Raw genomic sequence first — 22,767 nt, 5'->3', positions numbered from 1 at the left:
TAAAGCACTTCACAGGCAATGAATTATTTTGCAGCGCATCCACTGGAGGCAAACTAAACATATTAGTTTTAAGAAAAATTGCTCTCCTTGCAATTAGTAGGCCACTTGAGAGCAAGAGCGCAGTGTACATTAGCAAGTCACATTTTATACCACAAACAACGGTATAACACTGGTGTGTGATTGAGACTGAAGTAATTGATATTTTAATCACCATGGGTCCAGGAAATACAAAAAAAGGGTGATTAAGAATCTAAATAAATGTTTCTTTGAGGATGCCAAGCCTATCTCCATAAGATAATTAAGTCTGAGATAATGGGTTGAATTCTCGAGGAAGTGTGTCTTGCACACTGCCAGTTAAAACTAGTCATGGTAAGCTTGAAGCGGAGTGTTACCGATACGAGCACGTGCTTTTTCATGTGAGCCCAAATATTATAAGAAGGGTAGGTGAAGGTCATTTTGCTGATAATATTTATAAACAATTAGACTTGACAGTACTGCACTATGTCAAGTGGCAGCTACAATGAAAAGTTTACTTTTCCAATATCAGGCTGTGCAATATAAATAATACACACATTGATATGTTTGTTACTTATGCAGTATCTTTGAACAGAGCTTTCAGCCACCTCAATCCTTCCCTAATCCTCTCCGCTTCTCTACCTCTCTCTTCTGGCCCTGCTTAGAACCCATCTCTTTGACCAGGCTTTTGGTCACCCCTACCAATTTCTACCTTCCTGACTCCGAGTCCGTTTTCCATTTCCCTTATGCCTATTTGTGAAGTGCCTTGGGACATATCTCCTGTTGAACATGGTCAGGAAATGCAAGTTGTTGTTGTATTTATATGCCATTCCTCTGTCTCTTATACTAATGAAAGCATTGAACCATTTAAAATAATGGGCAAAGAATTTCATTCAGTCTGAATTCACGCAGTACAATTTCAACCCCCGTATGAAAATCATAACCATTTACAACAAATCCTTGCGCAAATGATTCTTTAAATTTACTGATAAGGAATATCAAAGTTAGTAATCTTAATTAATTTTGTCTAAAAATAAAGACTTGCCTTCATATAGTGCCTTTCATGACCTCATGATGTTCCAAAATGTTTTGTAGCCAACAAAGTACTCTTTGACTGTTGTAATGTAGGAAATCTATAATCCCATTGGGGACATGTATCTCCTTTTCTTATTCCTACTCTTGTGACTAAAACAAATGAATATTGGAGTTAATCTCTCTCACCACCTGACTTGTTTGTATTTTACTGGTAGGTATAAAGATGACGTCTACATTGATCAAACAAGTCAACCAGGCAAATACAGGATGGAAAGCTACTACGGAGTTCATTCTTTGGAGATTAACAGGTGAGTTTACACAACAATATAAAGGAGGCTGAATGGGGCATAGTAAGCAATGATTTTTCTTGTTATGTTTTCATAGAATGATACAGCACAGAAGTAGGCCATTCAGCCTATTGCACTGGTGTTGGCTCTATGGTAGAGCTTTGAAAGTTACTATTGAGTCTGCTTTCAGGCAATGCATTCCAGACTACTCGCTGTGTAAAAACAAAAGGAAAAAGTTTCCTCATGTTGCCATTGGTTCTTTTGCCAATCACATTAAATCTCTGTTCTCTGGTTACCAATCCTTGTCCCACTGCAAACAATTTTTCCTTATTAACTCTATCAAAACTGTTCATAATTTTGAACACCTCTATCAAATCTCCTCTTAAACTTCTCTGTTCTAAGGAGAACGACCCCAGCTTTTCCAGTCTCTCCACATAACTGGTCCCTCACCCTTGGTACCATTCTAGTAAATCTATTCTGCATCCTTTCCAAGGCCTTGACATATTTCCTAAAGTGTGATTCCCAGAATTGAACTCAATACTCCAGCTGAGGCCTAACCAGTATTTTATAAACGTTCAACATATCTTCCTTGCTTATGACTATTAATAAAGCCAAGGATCCCATATGCTTTTTTAACAGCCTTCGCAATTTGTCCTACCACCTTCAGAGATTTGTGTACGTGCCTCTCTGTTCATGCCCCTTCTTTAAAATTGTACCATTTTGTTTAAATTGCCTCCTCATTCTTCCTACCAAAATGTATCACTTCACACTTTCTGTGCCAAATTTCATCAGCCTTGTGCTTACCCATTTTACCAGGCTGTCGAAGTCTGTTATTGTCCTCCTCACTGTTTACTACATTTCCAGATGTTGTATCATCTGCCAACTTTGAAATGATGCCCTATATACCCAACTTCAGGTTGTTAATATATATCAAAAAGAGCAGTGGTCCTAATACTGACCCCTGGAGAACACGACTGTATACCAACCGTTCACTACTACTCTCTATTTTCTGTCCCTTGGCTTATTTCGTATCCACTCCGCCACTGTCCCTTTATCCCTTTAAATCTTATGGGCTTTAATTTTGCTAACCACTATTATGTGGTATTTGTTACCTTCTTCCCCCTTAAAGGCATTCATTTATTCTTTTAGAAAACCGCTTGTTTACATGGTTTTCATGTTTGATTCATTCAGTCATTCATCATGGAAAACTTCCGTAATTCTAATTGGAAATCTGTACCATAAACCTATGATTCCAATAGCTTAGTGGGAAAAGTCACCACATGATGTGTTGCTGAGACATTCAGATCAAGGAGGTCCTGTGCTTGATCATTGTTTTTGTTGAGTTTGCAGAAGCAATGTGCAATTAGCCTCAGTATCCCTAGGCTAGGAAGGGAAAAAGTTAATCTGATGGCCTCACTCCTGATTGCCAGTGACTGACTTCAGTTGAAAAACCTGTATGTTCCGATTGTGAGGACAGGATCGGGTTCGGTCTGGATCCCCCCCCCCCCCCACTCCTATGGTTACATAGGCTGCTGATACTCAGGACTGGACTTTGCAATTGGTCCCAACCTAGGAACGTGGGTTGGGGTTACAGCAGAGATGGACCAGCGGGATGAAGCCCTGCCCTGGCATGTATCCTGCTGTGATCCCACCTTTAAATAAAATGTCCCCCCTCGCTGCCGAGAGTCACACATGATGCATGGCCTCGCGGTGGAGATGCTGGAGCTCCAAGAATTTTAACCCAGCCTGACTCGCTGCCCTCAGATGAGGGTGGGAGAAAAGCTGGCATGGGGCTGAGAAATAGAACACTGAAAGCCTGTGTAATGATGTGTTTTGTATTGATTTCTAATTAATCAGTGCATCGCGTGTCGGCTGGGAACCTTCTGTCACTAAAATTGATGGCGGCACACATTTTGAAAGTGTGTGAACTACTATTTAATTGCAGTATACTTTAGTGTTCATGTGTCCACCAGACACATACTAGTTGATGTGATCTCATCTTGGATATACATATTCTTTCTTTGCTGCTCCTAATTCATCTTTTCTCCTTCTTTCCGACTCTCTTTAGTAATTCAAAAGATGTTTTGCTCTTTTTTGGTACCATAAAAGTCAAATGCAGGCAACGTCCCTTCACACTCTAATGGTGTATGGATTTGATGTCTGACTGATTTTGTTATGACCTCTGGCTGTTAGATTCAATTACCCAGCCAGAAAAGCAAAGCAAAGGGACACCAGTAATGACCATCAGTGTGAAATGCTGAAGCTGTATCTTGTATCAATTCAAAAGGCACAATCCGTTCAGGTTGACGGGAAAATTATCGTCATTTTTTGAAGTGTTTTGTTTGATTGACAACTGTGTTTCTCCATGGTTTCGTCACACTGTGCTCTCCCACCTGATATAGATCAATGATGTAATCTGCTTTCCTCATTTGTACACAGCCCTCGTCCATCACAGCTGCCCTCATCAAAATGCTGAGCTGTCTGCGATTGGATCCCTGCTCCCTCCTAGCAGATTAGATTCTCTTGGCTATCACCTTGTTACTAAGGCCATGTTAAGTCAGTGATTTGAGCCCTTTCTAATTCTGTTATATCTACGCCTGCTTTATAGCTTTCAAAAATATCTGATACGTTAAGATCTCGTACTTGCTTATGTAAAAATAAGTTTAGTGGTTCTATGACCTGCCATATGCGGTATTAAAAGGAGAAAAAGTAACATTTAATTTTTGCATTACTGGTAATGCAGAATTAGCTGGAAAAATATCGGCGAGTTTGCTGTGTGTAAATAACCTGGTGGTGAATCACCACAAATTGCTGGATGATTTGTGTGGACGCAAACAGAAGCTCAACCTCCCCATGAGTGTCAAGAAAGTGCTGCATTTGTGCCAGACATGCAAATTAAACTCACCGCAGAAAGTTAGGGCTGGTACTTAATGATATCAGAACCTTTTTAATGATGAGATTTTAAAACTATTGAGCTGAAAGGTGAGGAAAATATATTCAACTCACGGGACATGCCGTGTGATGCCCTGCACCAGCAAAATCTGGGCCAATCTAATTGAAACATATAAAATTCTGAAGGGGCTTGACAGGGTTAATGCTGAGAAGATGTTTCCCCCGGCTGGGGAATCTAGAACACTAGGTCACAGTCTCAAAATAAAGGGTCGGCCATTTAGGGCTGAGATGAGGAGAAATTTCTTCACTCAAAGGGTTGTGAATCTTTGGAATTCTCTACCCCAGAGAGCTGTGGATGCTCAGTCGTTGAGTATATTCAAGACAGAGGTTGATACATTTTTGGGAAGTAAGGATATGGGGATAGTGCGGGAAGGTGAGTTGAGGTAGAAGATCAGCCATGATCTTATTGAATGGTGGAGCAGGCTCGAAGGGCCAAATGGCCTACTCCTGCTCCGAATTCTTATGTTCTGAAGGAGGAGTAGAGCTGCCATGATAAAATGCAAGGCAGTAATTAATGTTCATCTAAAGGTGCTAGGTAATATTCAGTACTTTACTAATCACTGAAAATATTGTTATTTATCAACCCGTGCTCATATTTACTAGAAAAAAAATTGTTTATTCCTTAATATTATTACTGTCCTGAGCTAAGGAAGGGAGAGATTAGCCAGGGGAATCCTGCTTCTGATCTGTGCCTAGTAACTAGCAGGAAAGTTCTGTAGATGTTGGGTGAGGTCATAATCATAATTGAACAGTCCAAAGACACCGATTAAGAATGATCATTTGGGTTAGGCATCAGAAAGTGGTTTGTTCCCTTAAACTCTAACCCATCATGTATCAGCAGAGAAGAAAATCAAAGGGTGGGGGAGGGGGGAAGGGAATTGGGGGATGGGTGTATGAAGATAGAAAGGGATTTGGGGCCTTGAAGGGGGTGCGGAGGGGATTTACTGGAATGGTACCAGGGATGAGGGATTTCAGTTATGTGGAGAGGCTGGAGTTGTTCTCCTCGGAGCAGGGAAGGCTGGAAGGAAATTTGATGGAGGTGTTCGGAATCATGAATGGTTTTGATAGAGTAAATAAAAAGAAACTGTTTCCAGTGGCATAAGTGTTGGTAGCCAGAGGACACAGATTTAAGCTGATTGACAAAAGAACCAGAGGCGATATGAGGAAACATTTTTTTACGCAGCGAGTTATGATGACCTGGAATGCACCGGCAGAAAGGATGGTGGAAACAGATTCAATAGTAACATTCAAAGAGATTTGGATAAATACTTGAAGAGAAAAAATTTACAGGGCTATGTGGAAAGAGCAGGGAAGTTGGATTAATTGGATCGCTCTACCAAATAGCTTGCTTCTATGCTGTATCATTCTATGATTCTATGATTCTATAATAAATAAACAACCTGCCAATGATTCTTTATTGCCCCAAAATTTGCTGGGAAAATAATAGAGCGTTTAACGCTCACCCATTACTAGTGTGTAATAAATCCAGCAATTTGTGGCGAAGATGAGATACGCCGTGAGTTGCAAATCACCACAAATCTCTGGGCGATTTCCGCTGCTCCGCTTTTAACCTCCGCTGCTCCGCTTTTAGCCTCACGAAAACAGGAGCTCGCCATCAACCTCCCCGTGAGTGTCAGGAAATTGCTGGATTTGCACCGTAAATATGAATTAAACTCCCTGCAGAAAGTTAGGGCTATTGTTTCATTGTGTAAGGACCCCGTTAGTGGGGTGATTAATGGTTCTGAATGCAACTCGACCTTGGAGGCCCAAAAAGGGAACAATGCAATTATGGAGTCTCACTCCTGCAGGTAGTAAATTGTTCCTAGAGGTTTTTGAAATTTTAAATTTTAAAATTATTTTCTTACTTTTCCTTTCTGTCTCTTTTTTTCACTCTCTTAATCCACTCCCCCCCCTCCCCCCTCTCTTTTTCTCTTTCTGTCTCTAATTCACCCTATTTCCTTCACTCAGTTTCATTTTGTATCCTTAAATCTCATTGATTAAGGAGATGGACACTTGGTTCCATTGTTCATCAAGGTCCCAGATGCCCCATTGCTCTCTTATCACTTTGCACTTCCAGCAATTTGTGGCGTAAAAATAGTTGAAGTTGAAGGATGAGGAAAACAATGCGACTCATGGAGCATGCAGCGAGACGCCCCGATCCAGCAAATTCTGGGCCATAATGTAAATGACCCAACATAGCATGAGTTGGCAAAGGCATGCTCCATTTGCTGTTCCGCCACCTGGTGGTCAGCACTGGAACAACTCAGACACTTGACTGGCCGAGAAAGTAATTCATCATCAAACAACACATGTTGAATGACATGAATGTTTCTGAGTACTACACAGTAATGTGATCCTAATCAGATTGCTATGCAGTAAGCCTATTCACTTGGGTTTTACCAATTTGCCCTCATTGGAATCTTAAGCCTGAAGCTGTACTGATAATGTATATGTATGAGAGCACCACAAATGGCATGCTTTGATCCCCATAAACTGTTTATACATTTAAAGGCACCGGAATTGCTGAGCTCTTCTGGATCGACTCCCACTGTAGGTTTGCTGGACTGGCCACAAATGCGGCAGGGTCCTGGCCTTAAGGCTGGGGTTGTTTTCTTTGGAACAGAGGAGGCTGAGGGAGGATATAATTGAGGTGTACAAAATGATGAGGGGCCTAGAGTGGATAGGAAGGATCTAATTCTCTTAGCAGAGGGATCAATAACCAGGGGGGGATAGATTTACAGTAATTGGAAGAAGGATTATTAAAGGGAAGATGAGGAAAATCTTTTTTCACCCAGAGGGAGGTAGGGGTCTGAAACTCACTGCCTGAAAGAGTGATAGAGGCAGAAACCCTCATCACATTTAAAAAGTACTTGGATGTGCACTTGAAGAGTTGTGACCTACAGAGCTACAGACCTAGTGCTGGAAGTTGGGACACGGACACGATGGGCCGAATTTTCTATGATTCTATGATTTTCTGGCCTTGCCTCCACCCACCCCTACGAGGCCTTTGATGTATGGGGCGAGGGGCAGACCCAAGAGGGGACTTCCTAGGTCAGGAGATTTCCCACTGCCTTGGCCCTTAGACAGGACTCAGTATAGCATCCGTATCGATAGGCCTGGTCTTGCTAGGTATCCACCCCCCCCACAACCCCCACACCCCGGCCAGATTCCACCAATGTTTACAGGGTCTTTCACAGGCAGGCGTCTCAGATGTGCCTGCAAATCACCCAAGACTCATTGCCGGAGGCCCCTCCCCTGAATAGGGGAGCTTTGGTGCTGGCAGCAGCGCACTTCCATCGTGGAACTGCCAGAATCGCACCCCCCACGGATTATCTCAACCAGTATCCATGTCAGTCTTAGCTGAGACTGCCATCTAAATAAATATTGATTTCTGAAAAGTTTATTGGTGGTTTATTTACGTTTGTCACGCAGTTATGGAGTACCGATTACTGTATGGGTGTCTTGTGCTTCATTGTATGATGGCTTGAAAGTCTTTCTGCTGTGTTACAGTCCAAAATACAATTTCAGTCATTTGTTCTCTTCCATTTCTTCACCCTCGGCTCAGTCTTTAGTTTTTAATGGAGATTGGATTGTATGGCGGGATTCCAGGCTGATATCCGCTTCTCCAAAAGGATTATTACATCTCAAGATTTTCATCCTTTTGTTGAGTTATTCTGATACTGGTTTTAGAGGGGTTTTCATGTATGTAACCTTCATGTAACAACACTGCAATACTGTATGTACTTGAGAAATGCATACCTTGACCACAGGGGGTGAACTTGTGGGAGACACTCCTCACCTGGTCATCCAGGTATACAAAAAGGGAGGTCCCACACAGGATCAGCACTTCTTGGTCCTGTGAATAAAGGTGCAGGTCACAGAGTGGCCTTGTCCATAGAATGTGCCTCATGTGGATTTGTAGTATTGTGTAAGGACTTTACAGTGGCGACGAGAAACGGGAATCAACGACCCACGAGAATGGCCACCGGTAGCACAGAGGAACGGTACTGTGTTGGTGAGGACTGGGACGATTTCATTGAGAGGCTTCAGCAGAGCTTTGTCCCGAAGGACTGGCTGGGAGATTCTGCAGCCGACAAGCAAAGGGCTAATCTACTGACCAGCTGTGGATCTAAGACTTACGCGCTCATGAAAGACCTGCTAGCACCCGAGAAGCCGGCGGACAAAATCTTTGAAGAGCTCAGCAAGCTAATCAATGAGCACCTCAAACCAGCGAGCAGCATACACATGGCCCGACACAGATTTTATACCCACCGACGTCGGGAAGGACAGGGCATACCGGACTTCATTGCGGACCTCCAGCGCTTGGCCAGCCTCTAAGTTCACAGACGCCTGCAGGGGGGAGATGCTAAGGGATTTCTTTATTGAGGGCATCGGTCATGCCGGGATTTTCAGAAAGTTAATAGAGACCAAGGACTTGACCTTGGAAGCGGCAGCGTTGCTGGCTCAGACTTTTATGGTGGGGGAGGAGGAAACCAAGATAATATACGCGTGCAACTCTGACTCCAATGTGGCGATGGATCAGGGGGTCAATATCATAAACGCGACTCAGAGCCCAGCAGGCAGGCAAGGGCAGTTCGACACACCCCATGCAGCAATAGGTCCAAGAGTAAGTCTCCAACAAAGACAATGGCAGGCTGAACTGATATTTACGTCATCCCAGTGGACAATGCGACCAAGGATGGGGCCATTGACACCCACTAACAGGTTGCTCAAGAGCAGTCAATTGGACAATCAACGAGGAATGCCTGGTAACAGCTCTTTTGCTCACAACAATGGGAATCTCAGGTCATGCTGGAGGTGTGGGGGCAGACATGCTGCCAGGACTTGCAGGTTTCAACAGTTCGCCTGCAGAAATTGTAACCTCACTGGCCATTTAGCTAGAATGTGCAGGAAGCCTGCGACCAGGCTAATTTACGAGGCAGATGAACCAGAAGAGGGGTCTGTGAGGCAGGATGACGTGTGGGGCAAATTAATGGATGCTGAAGTTCAGCAGGTTCATGTAGCAAACATTCACAGCTCATATACCAAAACGCCACCTATGATGATGAAGGTCCTATTAAACGGCATCCCGGTACACATAGAGCTGGACACGGGGGCCAGCCAGTCACTCATGAGCGTTCAACAATTCGAAAAGCTGTGGCCACTCAAAGCCAACAGACCCAAACTAGAACGCATTGAGACTCAATTACGGACGTACACCAAAGAAATCATTCCAGTGCTAGGCAGTGCAACATTAGCTGTCACACACAATGGATCAGTGAACTGGCTGCCGCTCTGGATTGTCCCGGGCAATGGTCCCGCATTGTTGGGGAGGAGCTGGTTAGCTGAGATGAACTGGAAATGGGGGGGATGTGCACGCAGTGTCATCTGTGGAGAGAAGTTCATGCTCACAGGTTCGACAGCAATTTGAGTCACTATTCCAACCTGGCGTCGGGACGTTCAAAGTATCAAAGTAGTGATTCGCATCACCCCGGACGCCAGACCAGTGCACCACAAAGCCAGAGCTGTGCCGTATGTGATGCAGGAGAAAATTGAAAGCGAATTGGACCGTTTGCTGAGAGAGGGCATCATCTCGCCCATTGAATTCAGCGACTGGATGATCCCCATTGTTCCCGTCCTAAAAGCGGATGGCTCGGTCAGGGTCTGTGGCGACTACAAGGCCACTATCAACCGGGTGTCCCTACAAGACCAATACCCGCTTCCGAGAGCGGAGGATCTTTTTGCCATGCTGGCAGGCGGCATGCTGTTCACCAAGTTGGACCTCACTTCAGCCGACATGACCCAAGAACTGGCCGACGAATCCAAACTACTGACCACAATCACCATGCACAAGGGACTGTTTGTTTACAACAAGTGCCCGTTTGGCATTCGATCAGCGGCCGCGATCATTCAAAGAAACATGGAAAGCCTGCTCAAATCCATTCCTGGATAGTATTCCAGGACGATATCCTCATCACAGGTCGGGAAACCGGGGAACACCTCCACAACCTGGAAGAGGTGCTACGCCGACTGGACCGGGTAGATCTGCGACTCAAGAAACCTAAGTGTGTGTTTTTGGCTCCCGGTCGAGCTTCTGGGCAAGAGGGTTTCTGCAGATGGGATTCGGCCTACCAAATCCAAAACAGAGGCGATTCGACGAGCGCCCAGGCCCTGCAACACATTGGAGTTGCGTTCATTTTTGGGACTCTTGAACTATTTCGGGAACTTCCTGCCGAACTTAAGCACATTGTTGGAGCCGCTACACGTGCTCCTGCGTAAGGGTTGCGATTGGTTTTGGGGGGGCTTTCAATTGGGCGCGTAACCTACTCTGTTCAAATAAATTGTTGACCCTGTACAACCCTTGTAAGAAATTGGTTCTGACATGTGATGCATCGTCCTATGGGGTTGTGTGCGTGTTACAGCAGTACAATGCTGAGGGGCAACTCCAACCTGTGGCTTATGCCTCCAGGTCGCTATCTCAAGCAGAACGTGGATATGGGATGGTTGAGAAAGAAGCACTTGCATGTGTCTATGGGGTGAAAAAGATGCACCAGTACCTTTTTGGCAGGAGGTTCGAATTAGAAATTCGAACAAGCCATTAACATCCCTGTTGTCAGACAGCAAAGCTGTCAATGCCAATGCGTCAGCTCGCATACAGCGACGGGCTCTCACGCTGGCTGCGTATGACTACACCATCCGGCACCGGCCGGGCACTGAAAATTGCGCTGACGCGCTCAGCAGGCTTCCACTGGCCACCACTGAGGGGGCAGCGGAGCAAAGCGCTGAGATGGTCATGGCCTTTGATGCCTTTGACAGCGCAGGCTCACCCATCACAGCCCGCCAGATCAAAATCTGGACCAACAGAGATCCCCTCCTATCTTTGATTAAGAAATGTGTCCTGACTGGGGATTGGGCGCCCGCACACGGAGCATGCCCTGAGGAGGTCAGACCATTGGCATGCAGGTACAGCAGGCGGTTAAGAAAGCAAATGGCATGTTGGCCTTCATAGCGAGGGGATTTGAGTACAGGGGCAGGGAGGTGTTGCTACAGTTGTACAGGGCCTTGGTGAGGCCACACCTGGAGTATTGTGTACAGTTTTGGTCTCCTAACTTGAGGAAGGACATTCTTGCTATTGAGGGAGTGCAGCGAAGATTCACCAGACTGATTCCCGGGATGGTGGGACTGACCTATCAAGAAAGACTGGATCAACTGGGCTTGTATTCACTGGAGTTCAGAAGAATGAGAGGGGACCTCATAGAAACGTTTAAAATTCTGACGGGTTTAGACAGGTTAGATGCAGGAAGAATGTTCCCAATGTTGGGGAAGTCCAGAACCAGGGGTCACAGTCTAAGGATAAGGGGTAAGCCATTTAGGACCGAGATGAGGAGAAACTTCTTCACCCAGAGAGTGGTGAACCTGTGGAATTCTCTACCACAGAAAGTAGTTGAGGCCAATTCACTAAATATATTCAAAAGGGAGTTAGATGAAGTCCTTACTACTCGGGGGATCAAGGGGTATGGCGAGAAAGCAGGAAGGGGATACTGAAGTTTCATGTTCAGCCATGAACTCATTGAATGGCGGTGGAGGCTAGAAGGGCTGAATGGCCTGCTCCTGCATCTATTTTCTATGTTTCTATGTTTCTATTTCACAGGCGGATGGATGAGCTCTCCATCCAAGCCAACTGCCTACTATGGAGCAGCTGGGTATTCATGCCCCAGAGGGGCAGGGAAGCTTTCATCAGCGAACTCCACAGCGAGCACCCAGGCATCGTGCTGATGAAGGCCATTGCCCAGTCACATGTTTGGTGGCCGGGAATTGATTCAGACCTGGTGCACGATGTGTGCCCAGCTGGGAAATGCCCCCAGAGAGGCTCCGCTCAGCCCGTGGCCCTGGCCCACCAGGCCATGGTCACGTGTTCACGTAGACTACGCGGGCCCGTTCATGGGGAAAATGTTTCTCATCGCGGTTGATGCGTACTCGAAATGGATCGAGTGCATTATTTTGAATTCGTGCACGACATCCACCACTGTGGAGAGTCTACGTGCGGTCTTTGCGACCCACGGTTTGCCGGACATCCTTGTTAGCGATAATAGCGATTATTCGTAGTTAGCGATAATTTCACTAGCTATGAATTCCGGAAGTTCATGTCGGGTAATGGCATCAGCCATGTCAGGACAGCACCGTTCAAGCTGGCCTCCAATGGCCAGGCGGAACGTGCGGTCCAAATCATAAAACAAGGCATGCTCAGGATTCAAGGACCCTCCCTTCAATGCCGCCTATCACGCCTCGTACTGGCCTATAGGTCCCGACCGCACTCGCTCATGGGGGTCCCGCCCGTGGAGCTCCTTATGAAACGTACACTCAAAACTCGGCTGTCCCTCATTCATCCTGTCTTGTCCGACATTGTTGAAGGCAAGTGCCAGTCCCAAAACGAGTACCATGACCGTAATTCAAGGGGGAGATGTATAGAAATAAATGACCTGGTATCTATCTACACTATTTACTGTGCCGCCTAACTTAATGTTGTCAGTAAACTAGGATATATGGCTCTCTCTTCCTTCATCCAAGTCATTTATAAATAGAATGAAAAGCTGAGACTCCAGTACAGAGCCCTGGTCACATTCTGCCAATGGGAGTATATGCAAATTATCCCTACTCTTTGGGGCTGAAATTCACTCATGCCAGACAGCTGGTGCACCAAAGATTTCTTACCGGGTTTTTCCGCCGGGAGCAATGAGGCGGACTTTGGATCGATTTTAGGCACTTAGTACTTTTTTTGTCGTCGGACCAGAAGTCGGTCATAGTGGGAGCGGAAGTGCGGCAGTAAGTCCTGCTGAGGGGTGGAAGTTGGGGCGGGATCGAGTCAGTGCTGCTGTCACTTGCGGCGGAGCGGTGGTGATGTCACTGCGCATGTGCGTCACCTCGCTCTCTCCCCTCAGTTAAAGGGGAGAGAATCGGGCATTTTTTAGCTTCGGCCACTGGGTCACCTGGGAGGGTTTCGGCCGGGCCAGCGGCCTGGCACCTAAGAAGGGCTGCCAGGCTGCCTGTTGGCGGCCCAGCCGAACTCATGGGCAATATTTTGCCGGCCGATTGGGAACCACCGGCAAAAATAAAAACATGGCGGCCTTGGCAGTGCGCCCTCCCCTTGAAGGACCGACACGCTGCCATGCCGCACACAGTCAGGAGATGTTGCACTGACACAGAAAGCTGTCGGGGGGGCCCCGCATGGCGGGGCAACGATTTTTGTAATTAAATTTCGGTCGGAGTATTCTTGAGGTGCGGGAGAGCGGCGGTGTGCGTTTTGATGACGCACATGTGGCAGTCGGCAGCAGTGGGGCGGAAGTAGGGACAGGCCACAAAATCCCTGACCTGAATTTGGGTCAAGGCAGCCATTGGACTGCAACACGGCAGCCACTCGATTCCGCCGCAAAACGGCGGTAAAGGGCCTTATACGGACCCTGAATTTAGGTCCCTTTGTCTCCCACCTCCCAACCAATTCCCTACCCATGTCAAAAGGTTGCCTCGAATTCCATATGCTTCCATCTTTCCCAACAATTTCTTGTGTGGAACCTCATAGAATGCTTTCTGCAAGTCGATATAAATAAAGTCCACAGACATGCCTTTACCTACCATGTTGGTGACCTCCTCAAACACTTCAACTAGGTTAGTTTGACATGCCTGTCCTTTACAGATCCATGCTGGCTCTCCCTGATCAGTTTATATTTTTCCAAATGTTCAGTCACTCTCCCCCCACTAACAGATTCTGGTCATTTCCTCACAACAGACGTTAGGCTAATAGGTCTATAATTTCCTGGTTTATCTCTCCATCCTTCTCAAGTAATGGAATGACATTGGTAATTTTCCAATCCTAGGGGACAATATGCAGGGACTCCTGGCAAATATTGACAAACTCGTGGAGAAACCATGCAAATGCAAACGCACTTCCAGAAACTGCCTGTTGTAAGTTTACAAAGGCTGTATTAACTACCCAAAGGAAAGCCATACTATCATTGGAAAAAATGTTTTAATTAGTATACAGTAACAGCAATAATGCACTCTCAAGTTGACAAATATGGAAAATTACAGAAACCCGATGACTGATGGATAAAAATAACATGAACTTACTGACCCCCTGGGATCTACTTGCAAGACCCCAGTTTGAAAATTGGTGGTTTAAGGCAGCGTAAAGATGAAGTGATTTATACAGCAGAGTCTTAATGATGGAATAGCCTGAACTGGCAAAAAGACATTGGTCCTGACATTAATGAGGAGGGTGCAAGAGAGCACAGTCGTGCGGGAAAAACCTGGCAAGGCTGGGGACCTACGTGCCGATCTTAATGGCAGGGCTTCATTAAAATCAAAGTATGTCAACTCCCGTCTGACAACTTGCCCAATTCGCAGCCTCGCCGCCAAGCTGCAATCGAAAGCTGCAGCACGAGGCTACACCCGGCGACTCGATCCAACCAGTTAGTTGAGTCTCTTGCTATCATCTGGGGCTGAGAATTTCTGGCTTCAACCCGGAGAAGCAGGGCAGCCTGGTACAAGGGAGGCCTAGGTCTTCATTGTGAGCCCTGGAGGATCCCTTCTGGCCCACAAAAAAACCTGATAAATAAATTAAAGATTTACCCTCTGGGGCTTTTCAGACCCAGGATCCAGCTCCTGACAGATTTTGCCCGACGGTGGAGCTGACACTGTCCCTCATTATCACCCCCCACTGCTCCTTCCCCCTTGCTCAGACCTTTGATTAAAATTGCAGATCGGTTCCCGATGACATCAATCTGCATATATAATATAGGATCTCGCTTCCTTTCCTGGCGTGCCTTGCTCGTCTGCTAAAATCGGATCCCAGCGAAAAGGGCGCAGGATCTGTGGGAGTAAGTGAATCCTGTTATTTTAGCTGCCTCACCCCCCACCCCCCCAGCCTGGCTTCCACCAGGTGTGATAGTTAAAATTGGACCCTTTTTTTCTTGTACTCCTGTGCTCTTTTCCCCTGAATCTCTTAATAGAATAATGACTTAATGTGATGAGAATGTCAAACTTGGTGTGATGCTAGAAAGGCGATCTTGTTTTTGTTTTCAGATGTACCAGTAGTGACACCGCTCAGTATTCTGTCTTGGCTTATAACATTCATGGAGAGTCAACAAGCAATGCCGCTCTCATTGTCAAACGTGAGTTTCAGAATAAACGTAGTTTGATCATTTCTCAATTCATGGGATACATTCTGTACTGGAGGGGGCATCATTTAACTGAACGATCATTTAATTTATCATTTACTTTTAGGGTTCCGAGGAGATGAAGAGCCTTATCACTCTGTATTGCTCCCTGTGAGCCGTAAGTAAATACTAGTAAACACCAGTCCATTATGTTTATTGTGATTTAATATAGTCCTCTGGTGGTGTTATAATATTTACGCTCTTTGGCAACCTTGTAGCATGAAATCCTAACCACTATATTTGTTTTGCGCAACTTGGATTTTATTTTTTCATTCCTACTTTACATCTTTTGTCTCCTGACCCCTGCGAGGATATGATTCCATTGTCGGAGCTAGTAGCCCTCCGATACATGTCCAAATGTTCCTTCTTCACGTGTGAGCCTAGATAGTGGAAAGCCATTATATTTCAAAATGTAGCCGGTGTTCTCAATGATAATATAAAGATCCAGAGAGATAAAGCGACATGTGAATTTGATCCTGTCCTCACCCAAGCCTGGGGTTGATGATTAAAATCAACAACAACAACTTGTATTTATATAGCGCCTTTAACATAGTAAAATGTCCAAAGGCGCTTCGCAGGAGCGTTATCAAACTAAATTTGATACCGAGCCCTATAAGGAGATATTGGTGCAGACCGAAAGCTTGGTCAAAGAAGTAGGTTTTAAGGAATGTCTTGTCTTAAAGGTGGCTAGAGAGGCAGAGAAATTTAGGGAGGGCATTCCAGAGCTTAGGGCCTAGGCAGCTGAAGATACACTCACCAATGGTGGGGAGATTAAAATTGGGGGTACTCAAGAGGCCAGAATTGGAGGAGCGCAGATATTTCAGAGGGTTGTAGGACTGCAGGAGATGACAGAGATAGGAAAGGGTGAGACCATGGAGGGATTTGAAAACAAGGATGAGAATTTTAAAATTGAGGCATTGCTTAATCAGGAGCACGATCCTTGTCCTGGAAACACTGAAGCTTGACTGTATATTCCCTATCACTGAGATGAGCAAATTTAGTACAAATAGGGATGGAACCCGAGACCTTTCTGATACTGGCTCAGATTCATATGGCCAGTGTGGTTAGCCACTAATCTGTCAAACCAACGGCCTTTATCCCTGATTCTGAGCACATTAAATTTACTATGACTTCCTTTGGCTCCAGTTACTTGTTTGTGAGAACTGTTTGGACTTACTACTACCACTTGTCATTCTCTGTGAATGTCACTGGACTGGAACCGTGGATGAAGCACTTGAAGCATAGAACAAAAAGAAAAATCAACCTCAATCTGAAGTGCGGAAACAATTTAAGGACTAGTGAAAACAAAAGATGCACAGAAAATATGTTAGCATCTGAAAAAAGAAGAGAGGTCGCCACATTGGGTAAAGGCCTGCACCAGAACTGGGAAAAGGAAGACAAGAGCACCTTTATAGGATGGAGCAAAACAAAGAGGGGAAGGGTGAAGAATGAGTAAAGAGGCTCATCTCTCCTCTTTGTTTCTGTTCTTCAACTTCAGCAACACTGAGTTATCTCGGCAAGTGCCTCAGGCAGAACCAACCTTTACTCTTTACCAGAGATCAAAGGTCACTGACATAAGTCAATGAATGATGGATTTTTGTTCTACTGCCCTCGCACGTCAAACCATAGGAAATAGCCAAAAAAATTAATTCCGTATAACATTGTAACCGATAATGTTATGATTCTGGATCAAGGATATGAGAATTACCATTAGAATATGTTGCTAGCATTTAGTGATTTAAAGCTTGAGTTTCACCATTAGTACCTCCTTCTAAGAAACAATCAAAGAATTATGATTGATTAATTTTCTTCAGTTTATTTCTGTTACTTAATTTAAGAAATAAATGTTCAAAGTGTCAGAAATCATGGCCGAAACTGGCATAGAGGTACTGAGCCTGCTGGTTTGAAAGAAATAAGTTAACTTCAATAGAAATACAGCCAGAAGCCTTGGCTGGTTTTAGAAATTGTGTAGTTTTAAACATGCTTGTTAATTCAGCTCTCTCACACCTGGAGGCTGAGAAGGACCTTAGTTTTGCAGTTCGGGTCCCAGGGAGAGGGACGTCTTCCCTGCATCACCATCTTTTTCTAATACTTAAATCTTCCGGTGGTTTCCTACAGACATATTGGGGGTTAACTGAGAACACAGGATTGTTTTTTCTGCTCATGTGCAGAGTCTGCCGTCCACACATACACTTAAGGTCCTGTTTTTCCATGCACCCCCCGGCCTCAGAAATTCATAGTTGGAATGTTGATCTCTTGGGTTTTAACCACCTGTAAATGTGGTTAGATTGAGTGAAAATACTGCAAGAGGGAGAAATAAATCAATGGGGTTTCTAAATGAAATGATGTAATAGACCAATCTGCGTCACTGATATATGTCGGGAGGCATGAGAGTTGACAGCACGCTGTGCATCTGTACTTTTCCATACTTGGTCACACAAGCAGACTCATGAATGGCTCAGTGTATCTAGTGCACCAGAGGAAGAGACAATTGTTCATTTTTGCAGATGGCAAGATCCACAAAAAAGTGAGTCTGCATGGCCATGGGCTGTACATTACTGCTAATGAATAGTGCCAATGCTGCAAGAACTGCATGTCTGCAGTCCAAGGCATTAGATAAAGGTAAAGGTACCTTGAGTAGTGAGGTATCTGAGCCAGTTCCTGGGATGCTGCCATCAGCACTTTCCTTAAGGAAGAATATTCAACAAATATACAGAAGTAGAAAACAAACTTATGAGAAAACAGACCGCATGAGTAAAGATTGTTATTAGTGATTATATAATTGAAAAGCTTAACACGTTTGTATCAAATTCCTCCCTCTACTCTTTTAATGGAGGTGACAATCTATTTAACATAATTGCCTGATAGGCCATTCATCTTTCACATCACCAACCTCTCGCTGTCACCAGACTTTCATGTCTCACTATATTTATCAATACTATTATGGCCATCACTTGTCCGAACGTCCCTCTTCTGTTTTTCTAGTTTCCAAATACACCACCCTACCTGTTCATCTTCCTCCCTGTGTTAGAATCAAAGTGCACATCCCTCAATCCTCTGCTCCCTGCAGAGAGCGGTGCTCGAATGAGGTTTGAGTCACATATAGGGCTACAACACTGTAGTGCAAACATATAAAACTGATGGGCAGGAAAAGACCAGCTGGTGCATCAAGCCTGCCCCACACACCATGATGACTGGAGCATCATGCCTAAGCACCTCCCTCCAACCCCCAACACTCTGCCCCACCACAATCATGTAATCTCCTGGAAGAGGCAAAAAAAAACAGAGGAAAAACCCAGGGTCAATAAGGGGAAAAATCACTCTGGGATATTCCTCTCCGACCCCCTCAGGCGATGGAAACCAGTCCAGGAGATCACATCGACCGAGTGTTGTCAATAATGACACTTACCTTCTATATGATGCCTACTCCTGGTCTACTCCTGCTCCTATTTTTTAATGATGCGATCTCTGCCCACAACCTTAGTTCCCTTTTGAAGGTGTGTAGAGAGTCAGCACCCACCACACCAGTCGGCAATTTATTCCAGAAGCTCACTACTCTGAGAAAAGAAGTGATGTTTATTCACTGACCCATGTGGCTCCCCACTAGGAGCGTATAATGGGCGAATTTACCTTCAAGTAACAATGCACAAGCTCCCACACTAACTCGTTATTTCCAAGGACCTAAGAAAGTCTGTCTTTCCTTCCTATTACAAATTGTTCCCTTTGAAATCTTGAATTTGACATTTTCTACTCCTCTAGTTCTTGATTTATCCTATCTTCTCTCCTAAATTTTCCAACTCTTCACTATGCCCTTTGAAATTCAAGGAAAATGTCACTCATACAAAGAGAAAATGTTGGAGTTGCTGAATTATAAACATGTAACTTGGTTCTGACATCGAAATGTAATTCATAGAGAAAGACCTTTGAAGAAATATCATTGGATAACACCCTACTAGATAGAGAAATATGATTTTTAATAAAAATCTTATTAGACGTGAATAAGCACCACTTCTATGTGCTAACATGTCTTGTGTTTTTTTCACCCTGCAGTTCCTCTATTGTCAGCAGCAGTTTTTACACATATAGACATTCAATATAGTGAGAAGTTTGGTGTGAACTTCGGCACTGAGGGAGAGACAATGATATTGTCCTGTCGGATGATCCTTACACCAAACATCCGCCTTCTCCAGCCGGAGGTTGTGTGGTACAGAGATGGTTTGTAATTGTGTCCAAGTTTTCTATCCGCTTTCACTTGCAAGATTGCATGGACTGTATTTGTGGCAACGTACATCTGTTAAAGTAAGCTGGTGGTACCAAAGAAGTGGCTGGCCTCGTATCTCTGTGGTTGCAGATTCCTGTCCCTGTAGAGCTCTACATTCCAAGCTTCCTGCTCCTAGGTTTCCTGGCAGGTCAAAGCCAGCCTGTGGAAATTTAATGCCTTGTGTCACAGAGCTTTAACTACCTCTTTTGGAGTCAGCTCATTCGCAAATGACTAACTCTGTCTCCAGGGAAGTGAGTTTTATCAGTGGTTTCTAATGACAAAAACGTTTGTTGCTATGTTCCTTGATGCACAGTACCCTTGACACAATGTGCGTAGGTCGGAGAATCAGGGTTACAATGTTATAGCCCCGCCTTGCTCCTCATCGACCCATTTTTTTAAAAAAACAGCGTACAATTTGCAGACCTTAGATGTGGTCACTACCTTGGAGATGGTGCATTCTTTCCAGGGTGGGGGGGATTGCTTTAACTTCAAAGTATGGGATAGAAACACTAGTGGAGACTGGTACAGTAAACCCTGTCAGGAACAGATTCACATGGCAGAGATCTTCTTGTACACTGCTTCAACCTGACACAGATAGTGGGTGTACTTCATGCTGTCCCTGATATCGGTTGACATCTGGTGGCTAGACGCTGAATTGCTGTGTCCTTTTGGTTGCACGCAGGGAGCTGAGGCTGAAACTTTGGCTTTCAATTTAAGTGGCATATATTGTTTAACATAAAGTTTCTTCTGGAAAATTGTACTGATTGATCAGACATTCTGATTTTTTTTTGTTGTTTTTTGCTTTCTCTGCTCACTCGCTGCTTGTAGGAAAATCACAAACCTGAGCTCAAGAAAGGGTTTATGATTTTAGCTGCAAATAGCAAACCGTGGAAATCCTCCTTGTGCCCCTAAGCCTTGACATTGTCGACACTTGGAAGGACTGATTCCCAAATGGAGCCTATCCATAGTTACCGTTGTCAAGGCCAGCTCTGTATGAGAGGGAATTGCAATAATTTATCTCCTCCATTTTCTTCATCATCAGATGTTTCAGTTCCAGTGTTACTTACTGCTAGTGCGTGGAGGTGCATGAACCTAGTGACCTTGCTGTCGATTTTCCTTCCTTACCTTCTCTGGGGAAAGAGCCTGTGCTGCTTTTCCCCTGAGCTGCATCACATAACAGCTAAGATGAGGAGAAATCTAGATTCAAAATTTTATTATTTTGTCATATATGCAAGATTTACAAGCAATAGCGATGATGGTGACCTGCTGAAATATATTCTTCGAGCATCATCCATTATGAAAAACTCAGTTTTCAGGAATGCATGTGCTCAGCCCGTTGGCCTCTGCCCTTTCACCTGGGGACTGACCCCACGATGGTCAGTTGATTTTCAACGTTGTCCAGGTGGTGTTTTGCATCGACCTAATTTTCAGTTGAATGGAAATGAAGATCGGGCGGTTTATATAATGAGTGACTGACCTGCAACATCAGTTTTATACCCGGTTGTCAATCGACCCCACACAAAGCATGCATTCTAAAATAGATCTCTGCTGAAAAACATGGAGAATCTTCCCAATAAATGGGACTCAGGAGAGCATGGTCAGCATAAGAATTAGGAGCAGGAGTAGGCCATCCTGCCCAACGAGCCTGCTCCGCCGTTCAAGAAGATCATAGCTGATCTTCACCTCAACCCCACTTTCTACCACTGTTCCCATATCTCTTGATTCCCTTAATATAAAAAAATCTATTGATTTCCGTCTTGAATATACTCAATGACCGAGCCTCCACAGCCCTCTGGGGTAGAGAATTCCAAAGATTCACCACCCACTGAGTGAAGAAGTTTCTCCTCACCTCGGTCCTAAATGGCTGACCCATTATTCTGGAACTGTGACCCCTGGTACTAGACTCCCCAGCCCGAGGAAACATCCTCTCTGCATCTACCCCTTCAAGTCCTGTAAGAATTTTGTATGTTTAAATGGGATCACCTCTCATCCTTCTAAACTCTAGAGAATATAAGCCCTAGTCTACTCAATCTCTCCTCATAGGACAATCCCCCATCCCAGGAATCAGTCTGGTGAACCTTCATTGCACTCCCTCGATGGCAAGTATATCCTTCCTTAGGTAAGGAGCCCAAAACGGTACAGAATCCTCAGCACTTGCCGATACAGTGGGGAAACTTACTTTGGGATTGTTGAGGAGCACCGTGCCTTGAAATTAAATGAACCAGCTTGATTACAAGATACAGCGTTTTGCTTTTGAACTGTATCAATGACATCTTTAATGCTCTAGCTTAATTATTTCGGAAGTGTTGATTCGTCAAAGTCTGTTCCACTCTTGATCCATGTAACTGTTTGTTTTTCTAGAAGTCGAGGTAAAGAAGTCCAAGTGGGCTGCAATGCAGTACAGAGACTGCAATGCTATCCTGACCCTACCTCACCTAAATAAAGATGATGAAGGCCTGTATACATTACGCTTGATAACAAGGGGTGGCATTTCACAACACAGTGCATATCTGTTCGTGAGAGGTATGGAATTCAGTCTTTCGCTCAGCCTTCTTTGTAAAGAGTATTTTAGCAGCTCCTTACAAACCTTTGTAATTCCTAACTATGTATCATCACTAAATAAAAGGGAGGGCAGTTACTTTGATTGATGTCAATATGCCATATATCCTAGGAAATGGCATGGCCCAAACCAGTTCCCTGGTTTTAATGTGCCTGGTGACAAATTGGATGAGTGAATTATATACTCCACTGATTGAATTAAAGCCATTAACACACACACTGGATTTGCAAAATGTGAACAAACTGCTTTGATGCATTTTAATTGTGTCATCTTCATTACAGGTAGCAGATATTATTCAGTCCTTTCCTTTTAAGCTTTAAACTGCGCATTCCCCTCAATGATCTCTTTGAGTAGTTAGAGACAATGGGCTACAATTCGCATTTGGGTTGGGATTGTGTCTGCTGGGGTTTGTGGCATCGGTGGGCGAGCACCTAATTACCGTAG

General features: G+C 44.6%; 1 protein-coding gene across 2 annotated transcripts in view; it reads left to right on the top strand.

Annotated features, from left to right (window-relative positions):
• myom2b (myomesin 2b) overlaps positions 1-22,767 on the top strand; it is a 194,373-nt gene that overhangs the window by 41,780 nt on the left and 129,826 nt on the right. For both annotated transcript variants that reach the window (XM_070884915.1, XM_070884914.1), the window contains exons 6-10: positions 1,266-1,358; positions 15,369-15,457; positions 15,570-15,620; positions 19,553-19,717; positions 22,125-22,286. In XM_070884915.1, the coding sequence (XP_070741016.1) occupies positions 1,266-1,358; positions 15,369-15,457; positions 15,570-15,620; positions 19,553-19,717; positions 22,125-22,286 (560 nt within the window). The remainder of the gene's footprint in view (positions 1-1,265; positions 1,359-15,368; positions 15,458-15,569; positions 15,621-19,552; positions 19,718-22,124; positions 22,287-22,767) is intronic.

The sequence above is a fragment of the Pristiophorus japonicus genome, chromosome 7 (assembly GCF_044704955.1).
Source record: "Pristiophorus japonicus isolate sPriJap1 chromosome 7, sPriJap1.hap1, whole genome shotgun sequence".
NCBI classification, from domain to species: Eukaryota; Metazoa; Chordata; class Chondrichthyes; family Pristiophoridae; genus Pristiophorus; species Pristiophorus japonicus.
The sequence above is the reverse complement of the archived record's forward strand: the minus strand, read 5'-3'. Positions and strand labels throughout refer to the sequence as shown.